At 42.8% G+C, this 23447-nt stretch overlaps 1 protein-coding gene across 3 annotated transcripts in view; it reads right to left on the reverse strand.

Annotated features, from left to right (window-relative positions):
• Nucleotides 1–14299: 14299 nt before the first annotated feature.
• Nucleotides 14300–23447, reverse strand: part of PLEKHM3 (pleckstrin homology domain containing M3) — a 143254-nt gene continuing 134106 nt past the window's right edge. For 2 of the 3 annotated variants that reach the window (XM_019492253.2, XM_019492254.2), the window contains exon 8: nucleotides 14300–22520. In XM_019492253.2, coding sequence (XP_019347798.1) covers nucleotides 22343–22520 — 178 coding nt within the window. In that variant the 3' untranslated portion in view covers nucleotides 14300–22342. The remainder of the gene's footprint in view (nucleotides 22521–23447) is intronic. The other variant, XM_059727108.1, reaches the window with a different exon arrangement.

Below are 23447 nucleotides of genomic sequence, written 5' to 3' on the forward strand. Positions count from 1 at the left end.
TTCCCCTCTATTCAGCACTGGTGAGGCCACATCTGGAGTACTGTGTTCAGTTTTGGCTCCCCACTACAGAAAGGATGTGGACAAATTGGAGAGATTCCAGTGGAGGACAACAAAAATGGTGTGTGTGTGTGTGTGGGGGGGGGGGGGGGGCGGGCTGGGGCAGATGACTTATGAGGACAAGCTGAGGGTACTGGGCTTGTTTAGTATAGAGAAGAGAAGACTGAGGTGGGATATAATTGCAGCTTGAACTACCTGAAGTGGGGGTTCAAAACAGGATGGAGCTAGACTGTTCTCAGTGGTAGCAGATAACAGAAGAAAGAGCAATGGTCTCAAGTTGCAGCAAGGGAAGGTTAAGTTTGATATTAGGAAGAATTTTCTCACTAGGAGGGTAGTAAAACACTGGAACAGGTTACCCAGAGATATGGTGGAATCTCCATCCTTGGAGGTTTTTAAAACCCGGCTTGGCAAAGCGCTGGCTGGGATGATCTAGTTGGGGATGGTCCTGCTTTGAGCAGGGGGCTGGACTAGATGACCTCCTGAGATCCCTTCCAACCCTCATTTTCTATGATTCTGTGGAAAGTAGAATTTCTAAGATCCATGCTGTTGACATGGCATTTATCCATATTAACTCAAGTGTTACAATACAACTAGAGAAAACCAATGCATTGATGTAGGTTGTGATTTTCAAAGGATTTTAAGTGACTTTGGGTCCCAGAGGAAAAAAGATTTGTGTGACTGAATTACCATGCAAAGAAAGCTAGGTCATACCAAGAATGCAACAAAAAGAACACAGTAGGTACATTGTAAATAAGGCTGGGTACTCCACCCTGAGCCTAACTGCAGTTTTTCTGCTTATTTATGTTTGGTTAACATCTTCGGTGGCCCCGCAACTGGGGCTCCATTGCACTGGGCTCTGCATCAATATATACAGAGAGTGTCCTTGATCCTATCCAAATAGACAAAGCAGATAATAGTATCCCTATTTTAAAGACAGGACTAAGGTACTTGCCTAAGGCCAAAGCAAAGTCTAAGACCAAGTCTTTCTGACCACTGGCTTAACCACAAGACCCATCTTCTATAACACAGCAATTTACTTTGTACTTGCTATGATGCACTCAGTATAACAGTGTGTGCGCAAATTAGTTTTCCTCTTCCTTGCTGCCATTGGATGCATCACAACCTGAAACTTTTCATATGTGCGCTTTTTGGAACATCGAGGCGTGTGTATGTATGCATTTACTGGCCCATGAAAAGTGGGAAATCCCATCATGAAGTTGACATGATAAATTATTATGGTTCTTACAAAGCCCCCACTCTTCATTGAGTAAATACTTATTTATGGACTTCAAAATTGTAGACTATGTAACTACATTGTGAGTGACTTTAAGAAACCTACCATGTATTGAAACGATAGAGTCTAAAAGGTCCTTCAAAGCAATTAGGATCTATTGTGATAGGGCCTATTATGTATTGAGACCATTTTAAAAACATGTGGTATTTACCCAAAAGATGCTAATGGCTGTTTAAATACATAGTCAGGTGGATGCTGAAATGGACATTTCTATGTATATTGAAAAGTTTCAAGAAAAGATGTTATTCGGGTGCTTTTCAGTGATAAATACGTGCTCATTTCTAAAAAGTGAGGGTGATTGTATTGGGATAAATCTGTAGGTTTAAAATTAAGTTGTAGTGAGACTCCTGGAAACTGTTAAATGGACGTCTCTGAAGCAAGACAGTGAACAGAGTTTTCCAGAATACACATCCTGTCCTACTTCAAAGGGCCTGAACTTCAGGGCTAATGCATGGCTGAAAGAGTATTTCAGCTCCCATGGCCCACTGGTACTGCCTGACCTGACTCATGCTGAGAAACACTTTTGCTTGGCAATTGGAGACAACTTTATCTCCAACAGAGACAGTTGTCCATTTGGAAATGGCATGAAGACACCAAATCATTCCATGTGGCCTACAGAGCAACCCACAAGTTGGGGTTACTAGAGACTTGAGCTGGATTGGAAAGGTTAACCTATGGCTTGACTGTCAGTTGATGTAAAGTACATAGCACCATTGGCTTTCAAAGGCTATTGATTTACATCCATTTAGGACCTGATCCCTAGAGACAAAGAGTCCATATCACATCTTAGGGCTAGCCAGCCCCTCTATTAAATGATAATACAAACTATTTACTACATCTTTTTTAGCCCAAAGCTGTTTTGGCCAACAATTTTGTAATAATAGATATTTTATTTTCCATTCTCTGCCCCTACAAATGAGGTGCAGTTATTTGGGTAAAATAGATAAAGCAGTCTAACTGTAGCATGAGACTTTTTATACCATATTTCAGACTGAATGCTTTCCAAATGGTCATATGCTTTAGATTTAGTCATACATACACAGAGGGCACATCTACACATGCATTAATGCACTGTGGTTACTGTGCATTAAGTTTAGTACCTGTAACAACAGGTACTAACTAAATGAGCAGTAACTGCTGCTACTGCACAGTAGCACCGGTGCACACTTTTTAAGTGATGCTACTGCGCAGTAGACTAATTCTACTGTGCATTAGTGCAATAGCATGGCTTTTGCTGTGATTTAGCATCTCGTGTAGACATGCCCACATAGTTTCAGTTCGAGTAAATAAGTAGCTTCCAAGGGAGATAATTCCAGGTTTTAAAGGGCTCTTTAGTAAGGACCAATGGCTAGAAGTTAAGAGTCAGACAAATTCAAATTAGAAATAAAGCAAGACATTTTGTCCTGTGGAAAGCAGACCCCTTTAAGGTGCTTCAAGGTGGACAACCAAACATGGGAGCAACCAAAATCACTCTCTCATTGCTGAAAATCTTGTCTTGCCTGTTTTCAAATCAGCAGCATAGAGCATTCTTTAGCCAAGGGGGGAGAGGGTAATGCACACATGCAAATAGCACTAGATAGATAGATAGATAGATAGATAGATAGATAGATAGATAGATAGATAGATAGATAGATAAACCAGGTGGACACATCAGGCAGCATATGCCCAAACCAGTTTTTTCCTTTCTCACCTTTTTGAGACTAGACAGCAGATTCTCAGTAATATGCTTTTAATATCCTTGAAGAGCTTGACAGAGGGCTGAAGGAATGTGTGGAGTTAAGACCTAGAAGTGTCATATAGATTACATCAAATTAAACAAATCTGTTTAACTTCAAATTAAACCCAGGCCTCATCTCAACATCAAATGTATTGAACACAAACAAAAAAGAGGGACAGGGGAAAGGGAACACTGGTTGTTGGAACTACAGATGCCATTAGACTTCTTCAGCTAATGGTGCTTTGGTTCAACCCTTCTGCCAATCAAATCTGGGATACAGTCTTGTTGACTGAAAGACAGTGTGGTTGCTCCATGCTACTAAATGAACTGGGTCAATTGATTTATTCTGGATTCTTACTGATAAAAGAGAAAGCTGCATGTGTACTCAACCCTAGGGGATGAGGAAGCTGTCTTTACTGGCTGCCTAGTCTCACCTGATAGTAAACGGAAGAAGCATCCTTAATGGGCTCTGGAAGATTATATTTTTTACCTCAAGGCCTCATGTAAATTTGGTTGGGAATCAAGTTTGGACAATGATTTGGCTGCCCTCCAACACAGCTAACCCAGACAAGGTCAAACTGAGTTAGGCCAAATTGTTTGAGCCTTAGCACGACTGAGAATTGGCAGGGGAAGAGGCATGAAAAGGGAGGAGGGAGCGGATGAGTACTTTCAGAAGACACTCTCAGAAAAAAAAGGAAGGCGATGGACTCTCTCAGAGTACACTTACGGTGGAGTCAGCTTGAGTGTGCGTTGTTTTTTTAAACACTCTGGATCCCTTGTAGCTATGAAACTGGTGGAGTCCATTCAGAATAGCTGCTACCTTGGGATAAGGCTGAATACTATAAACTACCCACAACGGTTCTGCAAGTAAAGCTAAAATCGCAATAACTTAAAAGCAAGTTTTGCAGATTAAAAAGCACAAGAACCTGCCCTGCTGAAAAGAAACTTGGCTGCAAAAAGGGATGGGGCTGCTTTAAAGTACTTGAAACAAGCCAAACGTTGACTCCAAAAACGTACCCATATGTCACATTCTGTCTGCAAAATACCCTGTGTAATTGGCTGCAAGCTTTAGAGAATAAAATCCAATTTACCTGTCAAAAAGAAGAGCTGAATGGGCCCCTACAGAATGTGGTGGCGAATGAAGTGCTGCCCACTCCCATTCCCATAGCTTTTCTTCCCCATCCCCCCCAACCCGGATTTGCAAGGGGGAAGGGGAAAAAAAAGTAAAAGTTGGAACAATCTACTAAAGAGGCATAGTGTTCTTTGCACAGTTAGCCCACTAATTACTATTAAGCCCTAGTTTCTTTTTGTATTCCAAGGGGGTGTCTTCAATGCGATGCTGCCTCTTGGGCCTTTCATGAGGTTGGACTAACCCTTGAATGGCAGATTTTGCCCCTGAACCTCCCTGCTCCTTTTCTCTACACGGCTTGTTCCCCTCCATTCTCTCTCTCCCTCCCCCCCCCCCCCCCGTCCCTTTCTTCTGCTTCTTCTCTTTTTTTTTTCTTTGCTTTTCTGATAGCATTTTCTGTCCATGTTGTGTAAGGCCCTAAATGAATCTTGACTGCCCCCACGGCCGACTGGAGAGGCACAAAAGCAGCCCATTCCACTGGTTGTAGCGCCATTGTGTGCCCTAACAATGCACTAATTGGCGGTGACAATTGTGCGGGTTGGGGAGGAAGGGGGGGAGGTCGGTCTTTTCCAATCACCGAGCCCCCTCAGGGAAAAGAAAAGGAGTGGAAAGAGAGTGAGAGAAACACACACACACACACACACACACACACACATACACACACTCACAAGCCACACAGGCGTCTTGTTTGCACCAAACTTCAAGAAAATTAATGCTGATAAGAGTAAAAATAATCATTTTAGCAGTGGTGGGAAGAAGAATAGAGAGAACATCTCAGTGTGCCAAGATATCTCAAGATCCTAGAGGCTGAAGAGCACATGTGCCTGAGGCATCACTTAAATACCCATGGGAAAAGAACACAAACAAAACCAAGAAGAGCCTGGTGCCATGGTGCTATGCTGTGCTGTGCTTCTTTAAAAAAAAAAAGAAAACACAAAAACTGAATGAACTAGACTTTGAAACACTTATTTCTGCTTGGAATCAGTTGTAAACAGGAGGTGGCTGAGTCCTACAGTGCGCTGCTGTATATGGGTGATGGGCTGGGTGGCTGTTCCTTGGAGGAAGTGTTTCTCTTGGCATTGTACAGTACAATAATAGGGGAACACACTTAGGTGTAATCATCTGAGCTAGGACCCCAGGAGAAAGGAATGATTATGAGCGAGGGGTCAGGTGCTGAGGAAGTAAGGCCGATTTTTAGCAGCTCAGTAGGACTATGAAGTATGGGCCAGATATGGATCTCAGATGAATTGGGGTATATCTGGATTAACTCTATACATTTTGAGAGTTGCTCTAGCATGGCCTCATTACGCAAGACAGACCGTCTACTTGGGTGAGAGATAGCTTCAAGTTCCAGACCCGAGAGGTCCAAGATTGGAAGTCGGGGCAGGAAAACAGCACCAGTATTGGTTAATGAGATGGAGCTGGGTAGGAAGGATCATTTTGGGGAGGAAATACAATCTGGTGATTAAAATTCATTTACTGGCTCTGCCAGAGACCTCCTGTGGGACTTGGAATGAACAACATGGGAAATGTTAAAGCGCTCTGTGCCCAGGTGGTCTTCTGAGAACAATCTTCATCAAATTCCTCTGAGAACCATGGGATAGACAGGTGCTAAGCACTTCAGATAACCTTGCCTGTAAGACTTCTGCATTTCCACTTCCCATAAGCAGAAGCAGAAGTGAAGTAACCCTTTTTGGTTCACAGGCGTCATGGCATGATAAAGTCATTAAGGCCTGAGACATGTCATGTAAGTATCTAAACATCAGGTTCATAGCAGTAAAGTCTGTCTCTCTATCCTGAATTCAGGGGACAATTGTGTCCATAATGCAATGGTTTAAGCGGAGCCATGGGAGGCCAGGCCTGAATCAGGGCTGTAGGTCCAAGGTGCTGTGATGAACCATCTAATAGAACTGTGGCACAGTGGCTCTCAACATCATGTTTTACCTTGATACTCTGGTATAAAATGGCATGTGATGTCTGTGGGGATAGTGTTATAAACATGAATTGCAACTACCTTTCTTTCTCTGTTTTTATATGTCCCCCAAGGGCAAGCTGCAAAAGCTGGCAGATGTAGTTAAGAATGACACACGGTCCTTAGCTTGACCTGTGCTATCGCTGCCCAGGATTGTAAAAGGAAACAAGGGCATGGGCATTCATAGATTCATAGATGCTAGGGTCGGAAGGGACCTCAATAGATCAAGTCCGACCCCCTGCATAGGCAGGAAAGAGTGCTGGGTCTAGATGACCCCAGCTAGATGCCTATCCAGCCTTCTTTTAAAGACCCCCAGGGTAGGGGACAGCACCACCTCCCTTGGGAGCCCGTTCCAGACCTTGGCCACTAACTGCGAAGAAGTTCTTCCTAATGTCTAGTCTAAGTCTGCTCTCCGCTAGCTTGTGGCCATTATTTCTTGTAACCCCCAGGGGTGCCTTGGTGAACAAAACCTCAACAATTCCCTTTTGTGCCCCTGTGATGAACTTATAGGCAGCCACAAGGTCACCTCTCAACCTTCTCTTGCGGAGGCTGAAGAGGTCCAGGTGCCCCAGTCTCTCCTCATAGGGCTTGGCCTGCAAGTCCTTAACCATACGAGTGGCCCTTCTCTAGACCCTCTCCAGGTTATCCACATCTCTCTTGAAGTGCGGCGCCCAAAATTGCACGCAGTATTCCAAGTGCAGTCTGACCAGCGCCCGATAGAGGAGAAGTATCACCTCCTTGGATCTGTTCATCATGCATCTGCTGATGCACGATAAAGTGCCATTAGCTTTTCTGATGGCTTCATCACACTGCCGACTCATGTTCATCTTCGAGTCCACTAGGACTCCAAGATCCCTTTCCGCTTCCGTGCCACCAAGCAGGTCATTTCCTAGGCAGTAGGTGTGCTGGACATTTTTCCTCCCTAGGTGCAGCAGCACTTTGCATTTCTCCTTGTTGAATTGCATTCTGTTGTTTTCCGCCCATTTGTCCAACCTGTCCAGGTCTGCTTGTAGTTGTTCCCTACCCTCCGGCGTGTCCACTTCTCCCCACAGTTTTGTCATCCGCAAACTTGGACAGAGTACACTTCACTCCCTCGTCCAAGTCACTGATGAAGACATTGAAGAGTATTGGTCCAAGGACCGAGCCCTGCGGGACCCCACTGCCCACACCCTTCCAGGTTGATACTGACCCGTCCACTACGACTCTCTGGGTGCGACCCTCTAGCCGATTCACCACCCACCAGACTGTGTAGTCATCCAAGTCACAGCCTCTTAACTTGTTCACCAGTATGGGGTGGGATACCGTATCGAAGGCCTTCCTGAAGTCTAAGTAAACAACGTCAACCCCTACTCCTGCATCCAGGTGTTTTGTAACCTGGTCATAAAAAGAGACTAGATTAGTCAGGCATGATCTGCCTGCCACGAACCCGTGCTGGTTTCCCCTCAGCACAATTCTTCCTGCCAGGCTCTCGCAAATGTGAGCCTTGATAATGTTTTCAAAGACTTTGCCAAGGATGGAGGTGAGACTGACTGGCCTATAGTTGCCCGGGTCCTCCTTCCTCCCTTTCTTGAAAATGGGGACCACATTGGCCCTTTTCCAGTCCTCCGGGACCTGGCCCGTGTGCCACAAGTGTTCAAATATTCCCGCCAGTGGCTGCGCAATGACGTCAGCCAGTGCCTTCAGTACCCTCGGATGGAGCTCTTCCGGGCCTGCCGACTTAAAGGCATCCAGTTCCTCCATGTGACTCTGCACCATCTCAGGGTCTATGCATGGAAGTTTGGCGCCTTGCTGCTGCCTCTCTACAACCCCAGTGAGAGACTTGTCGTGCCCCTCACTTAGGAACACTGAGGCAAAGAACTCATTGAGGAGTTCAGCCTTGTCCCCCCTGTCCGTCACCGATTGCTTCTGCCCATTTAGTAGGGGTCCTATTCCACCCTGGGCCTTCCTTTTGCTCCCTATATAGCTAAAAAACAATTTCTTGTTATTTGGCACCTGCCTGCCACTAACAGTCCATGAGATTTGGTGTCTAATTCCCCAAGACTCCTTTGAAAAATACCAGCATAGATAGCTCTTTTGAACTAAGACCTGTGGCCCATGAGCTGGAAGGACTGGAAAAAGTGATGATTTTTTTTTTATTTTTTTTTTTATGTACTATTCACAAACACTACATTTTGCTTGTGTTCTTTACATCACATCCCTAACACAGAAACAAGGGAACAGTAAACAGGTATTCCTTGTATTCTCCTACCCAAATGCACACACCTCAATCGCAGAACCACTGCCATCCAACACAGGCACAAGACAAAATGCCAACTTTCCAGCTGCCCTGCAGGCACTGCCATGTCGAGGACTCAGAGGAATGACACAACGGCATTAAACCCTCAGATAATATTACTAATTCCATGCTGTAAATACAACGTGCATGCTGTTTCTTCTTGCCTTCCTCTTGTGGGCCTAAAGGCAATTCCTGTCAAAGTTTATGGAAATGTTCCTGTCTATTTCAATCCCTTTTTATAGGCAGACTCCCTGCTTTGCCCTAAACCCTTAACAGACGTACTTTATTGTTTCTGACTGCAAATAACACTTGACATAAATCTCTAAGTCCAGCTAACAATGTCAATACTGTGTAAATATCTACTATACAGACATGCATTTTTATGACACCCTCTCATTCTTCTGCTGGGTATTACCTAGTGCTAGATCTGCGCTGAACACATGTTGAGTAGCACCTTTTTATCACCAACCCGCCAAATCAGGAAATCACTATGGCTTATGTTTCCAATCACGGGGGACCAGATTCTGGTCTCTCTTCCACAACTGCATCTTCAATTGCAGCCATTTGGATCTGTATCAGTTTGAGAGCCCAATTCTGCAGTTTTTGAAATCAAAGCAACCATTCCCAGATGCTATTCAAGGACACACAATGACGGTCTAGTCTTAAATAATCCCATGGAAGGCCAAATATTGTCTACAGAAGTGCATATATCATGATATTGACTTTAAGAGTACTTGCTTCTGTATGTCTGAAGGCAGAAAGACATTCTGGGGGCTCATTTCTCCTAGCATTGAGGGCTAGATTCTGCTCCTGAGGAATTTGAGAGCAAAGCTGCAAGTAAAAACAAGGGGTCCACCTCTAGCACAAGAGACTACTTGCAGTGTGAAGAAAAGTAGCAGAACCAGATACCAGATTTTAAGTGCACTTTGGCATAGACATTGTACATGATGTTTCTGCCCACTGTATTAGTCACAGGTGAATGCAGCTGTATCGTAAGCAAAGACTGCCCTGTCCAAGGACACTTTGGATCCAGTTGTTACATCCCATTCTTTATACCCATTGGCTTCTTCCTTAGGTCCAGGTACAACATGTTCTAACACAATTATTGCTTTTAAATCAAACTTACATTGCTAATACAGTTATTCCTAGTAACTTGTTAATACCCTGTATTGCTCCTACATAGCATAGTAGTCCTCAAGGCAATATTAAGTGCAAATCTTGACATAAACTCTTACCTCATTTTTCTTGCTTTCCCGATGAGCCTCATAACCTTACTTTTAATACTTAATGGATAACTCCTCAGATTGAATTCTAGAAAACCAAGAGTTGTTTACTATAGACAATGAAACTGCTCTTCAGTAGGATTGCAACCTTCCTGTGAATGCTTACATCTATGCCTAAAGTGTATCTATGCCTAAAATGGTTGGAATTTACTCCAAGGTGCCCTTGGTTTTGTTTGTGATTCCTGATGATCCAATAGGTTAGTCTAGAGGGTCTTGTGTTACCGATAGGGGTAAGTGCTGAAAAGCCTATCTAAAACACTGTTTTGGAGACAATTCAATTAAACAGGAACCTTTAAAAACGACAATTCATAACTGTTTACACAGTCCCAGGGATGCTTTCCTTTCCCAGAGATCATCGGCACATTGGTTCATGCAAGTTTCCAAGCCACCTGCTTCCTCCCAAGCAAGCATTTCACTGCAGTCAGTCCCTGAGCCAGACAGCTCAGAGGTGGATCATTCGTCAACCTTCTAGGAAAGAGGGGGGAAGAGTTAGCTCAGGCTTGGTTAATTTACATATTGTAATTTCACCCTCGCACATTTGTGCTGTATTGTTTGGGGCTTACAAGCATGAAAGAAACAAGTTTTAGGAAAATGGACCAGGGAAGTTAAATTTTCGTTTCCTAGAGCTAGGAGTATGGCTCCGAGTGGGTTTTTGAGTCCTGAATTCCATTTATTTTAGAAAGTGTCTTCCAGTTTTATTCAACCGGACCCTTATTGCAGTCATGTTTCCCTGATTGAAGGGTTACATTTTAATCATGTTATTTAGTCTGCCCCTTAAAACATCATGAATTGAAGGATTCAAAGCTAGACCCTGCAAATTCATATCACAGGTGGGTACTGAGTACAATTTTCTTGCCATTTTCCAGTTGGTCTAATAAAAGGTATCATTTTGGAACCAAGAGTTATAATTTTTTGTATATCACAGGTGGGAGATTTTAGTTTGGATACCGAAAGGTCCAATTCTCTACTCTCCTGTGCTTTTTGTAGTCATTTACACAGGGCATTCTGGTTTGGCAGTCTTTAGCACATACTGTCCACTGGTAGGAGATGACTCTGTGAATTGTAGGGCTGTGGAGAATCAGATTTGGAAATGAGATTGATGTTCATTTTCTTTACAACTGACAGTTGTTTCAATTCTGGAAGTGAAAGTGCGACTTTTTTTTCTTTGAGGAAAAGAGTTTCAGTTTAGATGGGTGAGCTCCAGTGGTATAAACCTTACAAGGTAACAGTTCCAGGGAACTGGCTTTTGGCAAAGGAGCTTGGGCTACAAAAACCTTTTAAATTATTCCTGCTGAAGGGCACTGAGTGGGCAGAAAGTATGGGAAGGGACAAAAACCCCCTTAACTCCCTCTTCTCCCGAGAGACTGGACTATAGAGGTGAAGCAGCGTTGGTGAAATCTGCCTTACCATACACCTGGGCAAATTGATGTGAAAGGCATCTAGAAATATGGATGTGAGGGATGAAAATAAACTCATTGGTACACCATGTGGAAAGGTGGCCGAGTTAGGCATTTGTCCAACTTTATCCCCAGAGTCGTCTCTGAGAAACTGAGGACTTGTGCCCGCTGGATCATCTCTTTCAATACCTGGGAGGGGAGTCTGTGACAGAGATGCACCAAGGTATAACATCCCCTATCTTGTTTAGTATTAAAAAAAAATCAAAGAGCTGTTTACACCTGTTCTGTCTTTGGAAAGTGGGAGTGCAGTGTCAGCCTGCTAGACTGGCATTTCAGTGTCCTTCCACATCTTGGGTGAGGAAGGCAAAGCTCACCCAGAGGTTCATCAACACTGTGGGTTAATATAAACAGCAGTTAAGTATATTCTTGCCAGGAAAACAAGGCAGAATTTTATTGCAGCAGTTACACTTTACTGCAAGGACACAGCTGCAAAGTATTTACAACATGAAACAGCTTGGGAGCAGGCGGGAGAAATCACAGCACCTCAGTACTTGACCCAAACCAAAAATGAATGTTGCTTGCAGCTCTAGCCCAAAATTGTCAAGTGACAGCAGAGAGAATAGGTTTGTGGCTCACTTAAATGTCCATAAAGTGAAACGTAGCACAATGCAGGGAAAAGCTGCTCGCCTGCAGTCACATGAGGAGAGAACGTCCAGGTCTGCCACGTGTTAGGCTCACAGCTCTGATCCGATTGACTGAAAGGGGGAGGTTGCAGCAAGAGAGGAAGAAGATGTAGCAACAGAACTTTACTCACCTTGTAAGGCAAATAGAGGTCTTATAAAGAATATGGTCACATCAAATGGCTCATTTGGTTTCAGTCAAACATTAACTCATTGCTTGCAGCTGGTTTCATCAGAGGGATGAAGTCCAAATGCACCTGTGGAGCAAAGGGTTTACACTCCTGATGGATCATTTTTTTTAAGGTGGGGCAGGGGCAAGAGATCACTGCGGTCTGGGTAAGCCAATGATGCGCTGCTGCAGTGTTGAGAGATCCTTTTAAGGGTGTTCTGCAGTATCAGCACTGGTAGGTGTTCAAACAGCTACACGTGACTCACAAGATAAATCCAGGTTTCCAATCAGAATCCAGAGTGTGAAAAACACACCACTGTGTAGGGGCTGACCAGTTATGGGCTGTTTACGTCATTGCAACAGAAGACTTGCTCCAATTATTTCTCTGGAGTCAAGACATGAGTGAAAGCTAAGTGCTGGCATTGTACTAGGAGTGCCTGGAGGCTAAAAAGGCTGGATATGTAATTATTCCATGCAAAATGCCCCAGTTTTACTGGGAGGGTGACAGGATGCCCTTGAGCACTCTGTGGCTTGGTGGGTCCTGGGACGTGGGAGATGTAGGTTCAAATTATTTCACACAGAGGAGTGTTTAGACTCCATATCACCCACTTCCTAGGAGAGATCTAACCGCTGAGCTATTGAATTTAGGCACCTGAATCCTGCTTAATCCTCACATTAGGTACTTAAGTCATTTTGCAGATCTATCCTTTACAGACTCAAGAAACATTTACAGACAAGGCAGAGCACAGATAGCAATGCTTCAAAACCTTCTACATAAAGTCTCACTGGGGCACTCTAGCCTTGGCCTGGATGGATCACAAAGGGGTGAAAAGGTGGCTGGGCATATGGCCACTCGATCCTGAGCTTTTTGATGCTGGCTGTCTTAGATTTTCGAAAAAGGGCCTCAATGCACACCTATACTGAAGGATATACTGTGCTGAAGTGACTGTAGTGTTGTACAAAGATACCCAAGTTGGCTTTAACCTTGCTAGCCTGCGTACTGGTAGTAGACTAGCAAAAACAGCAGCACAGCCATCTAATTTTCATGGTATTTCAATGGCATCCAAGTGTTTTCAGCTTCTGCCTTGCTGTTTATTTCAAGTTCCTTGCAATCCCCTGAACCTGATTCAATTCATTTTTGTGGATTTTTAAAATTATACTTATTGAAACCCACTTTAGAATAACCATAACAAAGAAAATGTCTTCCTCAACAAACCTAGAGAGACTAAGTATAACTATATTTAATGTCTCAAAATTTGGGGGTACTTGGCACTTACACATTGTTGTCTTATTCTGGAAAATGCAGACCCCTCTCCCCCACAGCCATTCTGTGAAGGTCTCCTGTGTTCTGTCGTGCACCCAAACATGTTCACCCCACCTGCTTTGCTTTGTGACCCAAGTCAGAATTTTACCCCGGTCTCCAATGATACAAGGTTATTTCAGCCCTCAAAGGCACAACCTGTCCCTCCTCCCTTCCTCCCTGTGTTCTGCTCCCCAGCAGAGGAAAGTGAGGGCAGGGTTTACTCATGTCAGGGTGACTCAATGGTGAGGACTATCTGCCCTGGCTTGTGTAAGCTTTAGATCACTGAACTCAACTTCTTCACAACAGTCCTTGAACTTGCTAAAATTCTGCAAGACTGATGACCCCAGAGACGGCTGCATTTCAGGAGTGGGTAAAGTGGCCTTTCTACATCCTTGCATCTTTCACAATGGCACTGGAGGACTCGTGGCCTGATTTTCCAAGGTGCTGAACATCTCCAACTTCCGCTAGTTGAAGCTAGAGCTCTAGATGTTACTCCGCTCCCCTGAAAATCCAGTCATTAATGATTTGTGAAGTACTTTTTGATTCTCAGTTGGGCAAGTCTAAAGTCTAAATATCCAAAGACTAGTGAAACCACTGGGAAACTTTCCAGTAATTTCAGATGAGCTTTGGATCAGACACAAGAGCAAAACATTATTTTTTGTTAGAATTTGAAGGACTTTTCTCAGCAGACCAGTGTTTTAAAGAAGACTAGATTTTAAAGCTGAATAACCAGTTAGTAAGATTTTTAAGTCTGTCTTATTGGTACTATAGCAGAGGTTCCCAAATTTTCTCACTGAGTACCCCCTTCCAGATTTAGCAGCTGCCCGTGTACCCCTACCAGCATGTTTTATATTTTAATCCCTTAAATGCCAATTATAATCATAATGAAAATTAAATTAATCATTATACAATTTCTCTTGTATATTCCCCAGAGATGTCTTGTGTACCCCCAAGGGTACACGTACTGCAGTTTGGGAACCCCTGCACTACAGTATTGCAATAAAAGAAAAAATAACAATGAGATATTTTTGTACCATTTATTGAGAGTTGCCTTTATACACAAGGGACTGGTGCTGTGAAACAATGAACCAAATTAAGCCCCACTCAGGTACATTTTCAACATATCATTTAACTTACCGAGTTGCAATGATAACATATTGCATTTGCCAATAATAAGAATAGAGATTCAATAGTGCAGATATTACAAAAAAATCCTGCAAAAGTAAAAAAAACCAAAATAATTGTCATAAATAAGTTAATAGCTAGAGCAGGACACCTGACCAGGCAGAAGGGTTCCATACAAACTTAGGAGATGCCATCAATAGTAAAATCCATTCTTCTTAAGTGTTGTGGGTGAATTTGGTGCTTGTCAAGAAGGATTAGGTTCAGACCAGTGTGAATTCCCAAGCTACCTGTTCTTAGGCCATGTCTACAGAACCAGTTTTACTGGCTTAAGTTACATTGGTTTAAAAACTGGGTTTGAGGAGCTGGTATGGAATCTTGTAGAGACATAATCATTTTACTTCATAAATTACTTATTTTGGTTTAGTGTCAGTAGTGAAGGGCTGTCTTAAGCTCATCTGAGAAAAGGCCAGGCTTTTGCACTGAGCTAACTAGAATCAGTTTGGAATCTCATCCACCGTTAAATCAAAGTAATTCTGTTGACAAGCTCTTAAAAACTAAACTGAAACAATCTCTCTCCTCCCCCAAATAAGAACATCCATGTAGGGGTTTGTATTGGTTTAACTGAACAGAGAGACTTTTAATTAAGTCAGTGCAAATGTGTCCCAACGAAGTCCACAAATTGGTCTTAGCCAGCAATAACCTTTTAGTTCTGGTTCTCTCAAGCTTTCTGATTATTCCCAAACGTGTTGGCTTTGTGATGTAGAATAATGTCAGGATTTAGCAGAGACCAGCACTTCACACATGACCCAAGTCAGAATGTGAACCTTTGGTCTCCAAGAAATGGCAGAATGTGTACAACTGGTTCCTGCGCTCTTTAGTCCTCAAGCAGCTAGAATACAGACATGAATGCCATTTTCAAATGGGATTCCTGCTATTTGTTTAGATATGGGGCTTAAAAAGACATAATTGGAACAGGCACATGTCAAAGCTTTCCCCTAGACTTGCACATGCCATGCTTATTTGTTGGACTGAAGCCATTCAAGCACATTTGAAGGATGACATTGATCAAACCTCTCTGTACTGATCTTCATGAAATTAAGGAGCTTGAGGAGTTGTGTTAAGCCAGTAAACACAGTTGCAGCATAGGTTCAGTTATGTTTAACATCAAGTTGGTTGGCCTTGAGCTAATCAATGGTTTCAGGAGGACCAGGTGGCACACAGTTAAATATTACTGGTCTCCGTCTCTACTGCAAAGTCAGGTTTAATACCACGTTAGTTAAGGTGACTGCTGAAAGTCATGTTCTAACTCAGTTTACCTTCCTACTGAAGGTACACTTTCCTGAGTGTACACAACAGAAACAAAAAGCGAGTTACCTTCAAACCCAGTATGCCCCCCACCCCCAAGTGTATACAATTAAGAAATCTCATTGTTACAGTTCCTGGTAAAATGGACACTGACATAAGTCAGGGTTTACAGCTCAAATCCCAAATATGCTTTAATGTGACAGAACATTGCTGACCGGTTCCTTCACTTTTAGAAATTAAGGCACCAATTTAAGCAAAAGTGAAAGGTTTGCATGCAGCTTGGTGTATACAGAGTCAATATACTGTCTACAGAGCCACTGGGCTAGGGGGAACAAGCAAATTGATTTACCCCATTGCTGAGAATCCTGCGAGTGACAGGAGAGTATTAGTCAAGCAACAGATTCAGTCAGGAACTTCACAACAGGAACAAAGCCACTAATATACAGTACTGTAAGGCACTCCTACTGGGAAAGAAAAATTAGAAGGCAAATTATGAAGGAGGAACCACCAGGCTCCACTGTTTCAATAGCTACACCATGGGCTCTGAAGCTTGAAGCCTAGCAGCAAGGCTCAGCACTGTGAGCAAGGAAGACAAAAAGAGACGGTAAGACAGAGAAGGAAACCTGCAGCAAGAAGTAAGAGATAAATTTATAATGATGAGTGTATTAAGTCCCTTCTATAGGGACCAAGAGTCAGCTGCAATGCAGACCATAACCTTCCCAAAGACAGGCTTTTTCAATGGCTTCCATTCTCACAGGGAGAAAGCAAAGTAAAGGCCCTCAATTTCCTCGTCTCAATGTAATGAGGCTTCCCATATATAATTTTTTTTTTTTTTTAAACTTACAGGACATCATCATCAATATGTTATATAACGTACACAGGTGACAATGTTAATGTTTAAGAGAAGACTTGACAAGAGCAGCTCTTGCTTTTCCCTGTAGATTCACTCCTGGTAGAGCAAGCCAAGGCCCTCAGCTCTACAGAGAACTTGAGGTTCCTGCCCAAGGCATCTTACCTTGGATATTTTGGAAATCAGCTCGACTACAAGTTTCTAGCAAGTTTCTACCAGCACGTACCAGCCAGAACACTGTGTCACAGTACAGAGAAATCAACTTTCACCAGTCAGCACTGGCAAGGAGGAGGAGGAGAAGAAAGTTTGTTACATAAAGAATTCTGCATAGCAGGCCTAAAGCGCTCAGAGCAACAGGTAAAACACATGCACCAAAACCCCTTTGTTCTTCCATGTGACAACATAGTAACTATTAAGCTAAAGGGAGCAAAACTGTTAACAGTTTCCAGTCAAAAACAAAACAGTTGCCAGTAAAAATACACTTTACATCAGAGATTAGGACAATGACTGATTCAGACCCCTAAAGCCAAGACTTTGGAAATTTCCCTTGTGTGGGTTGACAAAATAAAAAAGGCTGCAACTTTCATTTTCTAGCTAGGTCTTTACTTAGGCAAAAAGGGCTAGCGGTGGGGTAAGAGGAAAAAAGAGAGAAAATTGCACACATTCTCTTAAACTGTACTAGGTTAAAAATAATCTCAGGCTAACTAAATTGATATTTCAAAGTATTCTAAGCAGTTGTAAGAGTCTGACAATAATCTAGCCACTTCTATATCTATAGCATTAATTAGTTCTGTACAAGCACATAAGAGTAGTAACTTGATGTGCAACTTCTTCCCCAGGAGCAAAGGGCGTCTATACACGTGCTCCAGGGTAGAGGCGGCTCTGAGAGCCACTCTAATTAAAGCATTCACAATGGCACGTGTATTCAGTAGCTCATATTTCAAAATGGCAGCAGGGGTGCTTTAACTAAAGCTCGTTTGATGTGGGGGCTGCTGGAGCACACTACTTAGCACACGCCAGCAAACTTGCAGCAGACTCAATTAATCGAGTCTGCTCCAATGTATGTTAATTAGCACACATTGGAGCAGAGCTCCATCACATGTCTAGGTGCCCAAAGAGCACATTTTCATTGTGTATCAGACAAAGTTGTGCATTTTACTTTTGACTCGCAATGAAAAGCTACTGTACATATTCACCTCCTTGCCAACAAGAGAGGAGGACAAGGAGACCAGCACAAATATATATGTTCTAGTTGTGGAAGGGAGAGATTTGCACATCAGAGCAATCCTGTGCACTTTTCCACTTGGTGCATACACACAGGTTAATACCAAGAAGGAGCTTGTGGCAGCCTAGTCTATGTGTAGGAACTATAGGCAGTCAAGCAGAATGGCTGTTGTTCATGCTGCTAGGTGTTCTTGTCCATTTTAGTGGGTGCCAGCATAGAAATAGCATGTAACGAGTTTCTTTTTTTTTTTTATTTTTTACTAATAGTATTTTCAATTTACACTTTTTGCTTTGTGGTTTTGAAAATTAATTCAGGCCTAATCCTACTCCTACTATGGTCAAAGGAGAGCAGAATTGGTCCCTTCATTATGGCTCCAAGATGCAGTGAGCCTAACAGAAGAGCCCGAGAGGATGCAGTTTCCTGTGCATGCTGATATACACTTGGGTTCAACTCTTTTAATGAATAAAGGAGCAAGATGTCTCCCAAGCAGATTTCTTCAGACCTTGTTACACCTTATGCTGTGAGCCACACAAATGTTGATTGGTGTTAGTGCTGGCTCAAGTCTGAAGCAGTCACACCTTAAGGCTAAAAACCTTCTCCATCTCCCACCTGCAGAGCTGTGACTTGCCACTACAAGCCTAGTGATCCAGGCCAGGCTTCTATCCCTGCTCTACCAGCAGGGGGGTGAGAGAGGGCTTGGGGAAGGGGGTCAGGAACAGGTAACTGTTCAAGTCACCTGCCTCTCCTGGATCCTGGCATGGGCAGTGATAAGGCAGTAACTCCTGCCCCTCCTCATTGTCACCAGCTGCTGGGGCTGCTAAATACTCCCACCAGCCATGGCATTGTACTGGCTCTGCTGTCTAGCTCGGCAAGGTGCTGACTGCTCCATCACTGGCTGGCCCAGGAGCACAGCACTGTGAGCTGCCCCTCTGGTTTCCTCTCAGCAACATCACCTGCCTCCCCTGGAGCCTAGTGCAGGTAGCATGCTGGTGGCTCACCATGATGAAACAGCACTTCCTTATCCTCCCTGCCCTCCCCTGCCACTACTGGGGCTACTAAATGCTCCCACCAGCCATGGCATGGTGCTCCAGAAGGAAACCAGCAGGGAAGCATGGTGCAATCTCTCAGGCTGGGCAGTGATGGAGCCATCAGCACCTCGTTGGGTGGGACAGCAGAGTCAGTGCCAGAGCCCCCACCATGTAGCGCCCACCTCATCCTCAGCACCACCTCATGCAGCTCTCTTTTGTGCTGGGCCATGCTTTGCCTGCCCTGCAGCAGCATCCTGGTATGCTGACTCTGGCTTTCCATGCCTCACTCCACCCCGCTGCCCCCCCCCCCCCCCCCAACTGGCCCTGACCCACCTCAAGCTGTTGCCATTTTCAGCTGTACACAGAAGCACCATGTAAAAAATCCTGGGATACTGGAGAACTTCAACTTGAGAAGCACAGTTGTGGAGAGTGGCTGCACCTTCATGGAGGTTATGCAGATAATGCAAAGTTATGCAGATCAGACAGAGTCCGGCCTTGGAGCAGCATAACGAGTGCCTTACGCCACTTAAAGGTGTTAATGTGTGGTCCATCCAGGGGTTAAGAGCTCCGGGAGCCAACTAAAATTACCATGTGACAAGGCCCACTAGAATCTGCTACTATTGCTACCAGAAGAAGCTAATGCTACTGGTCTGGTGGTGTAAATGAACATAAAGTTATTTTAGGAATTGGCTCTCTTGGAACACTGCTGTATTTAAACAAAGAATCTCTCCCGTACAATATGATTTATCTTCATACAAAGCTTATGGTATTGGCAGTAGATGCTAATATGTTAGGACATTACCCTTCGGGGTAATGGCAGCCATCATAAATGTCATGCCAGCTCCAAAAGATTAATTTATACCATATTTTATTTAGCCATAATTCAAAGTTAAAAGGTCAAATTCTGCTCTCCATTACACTCACATAAATCTAGAACAACTCCAACGATGCCATTTGAATGTTCTAATTATTCCAGAATGTGGCTTGAAATATCCAGAAAGGCGCTGGTGCCTTTTGGAAATAAAACATACACCAAATAAGCTAATAATACACAGAGTAAGGAACTTGCTTCTTTAAAGTCATACGGTACCTGCCAATGCACACAAATACCGCCCCCAGCAAAACTGGACTGGATGTGAACCAATGCTGTAAAGTATCCTGTGTTCGGATGTGTTATGGTATGAAAACCACAACTGCCCTTTTTGTGACTTGACTTTGTATTTGAAGTTAATTCAAAGTTATACCAGCCAACTCCTGATGATTTCAGAGCTGCTGGCTTTGTCATGTGACTGGGCTAAGTGACACATAATGAAAATAGTGTGGGAATGTTTTGTTTATATAATGAATGCTACCACATTTCTCATTTGCATGACTAATTCCAGAATATCTCCCCAAGTGTTTACAATTGTGAATGTGCCAGGAATTCTTCTTGTGGGAGCCAGGTTGGATCCCCACAGAGCATTTTAATTTCTAGGGATAAACAAAGCATTTAATGTAAAGTATGTTGACTTGTGGGGGAGTACTGTATAGAGGAAATATTAATCTTAGGAATAAGGGTGCCCAATTCATTTCCAGAGAGCAAGTACACTGCACATGGGAATCTTTTAAACTTCCTGGGTTAAAAAGTAGTTCACTATGAGGGTCCGTCACCAGTTGTCACTATATTCATTACAATGAAGACCCCACCTCCCCCAACATATAGTGACAGGGTCTTACAGAAGGCAAAGGCACTGGCCGCCTAACTAATATCTATAGAAACATGCTTCCCTACATGTACCTTACCTAATCATTTAAAAAAAAAAGAGCTCAGGTTCAGCAATTTTTTCCCTGGAAAGCAAAAAGAGAGAGAAATACTGATATCTGAACAGGAGAGAATGCAACTTTTTTTGGCCTGCCAACCACTTATTTTAAGTGCTATGCCTGCTTTTCCTTTATTTATAATAATCCAGCAATTAGCTTGATATTCTGATGAGCAGGGCTCTGTTTTCTGCTAATATCTGAGGCTGTTGGGTCAAGCAGTTATTTAGGAAGTATAGACTGCTGGCCCGCAATTTAGCAAACTTGCTTGGTAGCAGCAGCAAATAAATGCACATGCACACTAGTCTGTGAATTTGTCTCCTGACACTGTAATTGCTTTCTACAAATATACACACAAACACATACGTATGTAATATGTAATATACATATCACTGGAGAAAGAATTAAGATACTTAATAGATTCAAGCAAAGGGGATCATGATCACATCTCACTAATAATGAGACAAATTAGACACTGTCAGTGGTGACTTGTTTTCCCAATCAAATGACAAATTCTCTTTTCACAGCAGATACAACTTGCTGCAATTAGTTTTCCAAGTACATAGGGCAGAACACACTTCCATGAACTATTCTTTCTGTATCGTAAGTTCCTACTGAAGTACCAAAATCCCTTTGGATCTGCCTGATGTTGCCATGGCTCAGTGCAGCTAGTATACAAACTGCACAAGAAGAATACACCAAAGAGACTGAATTGTTTGTTTCAGGAGTTAGGAAAACTTTATACATTTTTCTTAAAAGGTGGGAGAGGCTTCTTTTCCTGTAGGCCTAGTAGATTCAGGTTAGGAAAGCATATTTATCACGCCTTTGAGCAAAGCATTGTTCATTAATTTAAGGTGATTAAAATAAACCTTAAAAAGGCTTTGACCATGAAATCAATATGGATTTGAACCAACATACCATTGATGGAAATGAGGATGTGGCTCAGACAGACAAGAATAACAAGTATAAAATTAAGCAATGGTGCTTCAATGACAGGGCACAACTGTGCTTCAACGAAAGTCTCTGTTGACCCCAAAATACTAATTATCCCCCACTGTTTTTTTTATAGTATTTTCCTGGGACAGTTATAAATGCATGGGCACACCTAAAGGAATTATCCTGGGTCTTATGTTTGCAAGCATTCTAAATTAGGAAGTTAGAAGTGACATCTTGTTCAGGAAGCAAAAAAAATAAATCCCTACATGCTCTTCCCTTAAAATGGCTTTCCATGCATCGACATTACAAAGAAGAGGTGGGCTTAGCACCGCTGCCACCTTCTTCAGTCCTGCAGAACACTTCATCAGAACCTCAACCAAGGCTAATAATAAATACAATACATAAATATAAAGTGGATGATTCATGGTTTCTGGGTGAGCCACAACAAGAACAAAAATAATAATTAGCCACAGGTCTTGGCAGGAAATATTTTCTGCCTTAAGGAAAAATCTCCTGAGGTGGAAAAGAAAAAGCTGGGACCTTCATTAGCTGAGCATAAAGCATTTCAAGTAAACCACATTTTGCATGAAACCTAGTGGTTCAACTTCTCCGCAAAATGTAATTTGGCTGTTGGTAGTTTAAAGCCCACCTGATTTCATGGCCCTTTTGGCCAGTACTAGCAAATAATCAAGGTGAGACATCATCTCCACAATAAGATTTCTGCCTGGCTAGCTAAGCAGCTGCTTGAGTACGTGAATGCAGAAGAGCATCTCTTGTAGTTGCCAAGAAACTGAGGGAAGTCATGTGTTCTGGTAGGACAGCTCAAACATGGTGCAAGATTCCTCCATGCTCTCATCCATATTGAGTCTCCTCCAGAAGGATTTCTGCTTCTTCTGCAGCTCTTTGCGCACACACCTGGGGCAAGGGACAGACTTCACTTTGCACTCAGAGTGGAAGACAGCGCCACAGCTCTCACACCTGCAAACACAAATCAGTTCCATCAATGAAAGCCACACAATGACCAATGTTGCTGATCCGAAAAGCCATGTGGAAAGCCAAGACTGGGCAACTCAGAGCTTTTAAGACCCATAAAGGCAGAGGATGCAAAAAGACACTAGAGTATACACCAGGACAGGTTCCTTAGCTGATGTAAAAGGCCTTACCCTCTGCTGAAATGAGTGGGTCTGGCTTCACCCATTTATATCTGTTGAGAATCTGGCTCTGAAATTTGTGCCTTGCAAACATAAATTACTACAATGATTAGTGCTTATCTTTTTAAAACAGCAATATCAATATTTACCACAGAACAGGTAAGTTCTTCTACAGAGAAAGAGTAGCCTGTTCATTTATGGTTTCTTTGATAAAAAAAGCAAATGCTCTGCATTAAGTTGCAAACAAAAAGTGACAGCATTCACATCTGTTAATGCATATTTCAGAGATTGCAACAATAAAATTCTGAGTTTCTTACTGGAATCCCACTGCTGTGGTCAGCTGTTTTCTGAAGGGTAAAAGTGCAGCTTGCTTCAACAGCAAACACTGAAGTATTCAACAAAGTATTCAACAAAGGAACACAAAGTTACTGGGTAGTGTTCTCTGTGTGGCTTGTCTTACACGAGAAGTCAGACTAGATGATCCCAATGATCCCTCCTAGCATTAAAATCTATGAAAACAAGTCCTTTTCTTTTCTAAAATATGATATTATGACTCAAAAGAACCAGATGTCTTAACAAAAATGATTGGTTTGTTACTGAACTGTTCAAAGACAATGAAACATTAACGTCACAGCACATCAGTTCTGAATTATGTATCTTTGTCGAGCAGTTTTATATAAGAGCTATGAAAATGAGAGAGCTAACCTATTTAAAATTCTCATCTTTTCCAAAGTGAATAACCAGCTATAGTAAT

Source organism: Alligator mississippiensis, chromosome 4 (assembly GCF_030867095.1).
Source record: "Alligator mississippiensis isolate rAllMis1 chromosome 4, rAllMis1, whole genome shotgun sequence".
Taxonomy (NCBI): Eukaryota; Metazoa; Chordata; order Crocodylia; family Alligatoridae; genus Alligator; species Alligator mississippiensis.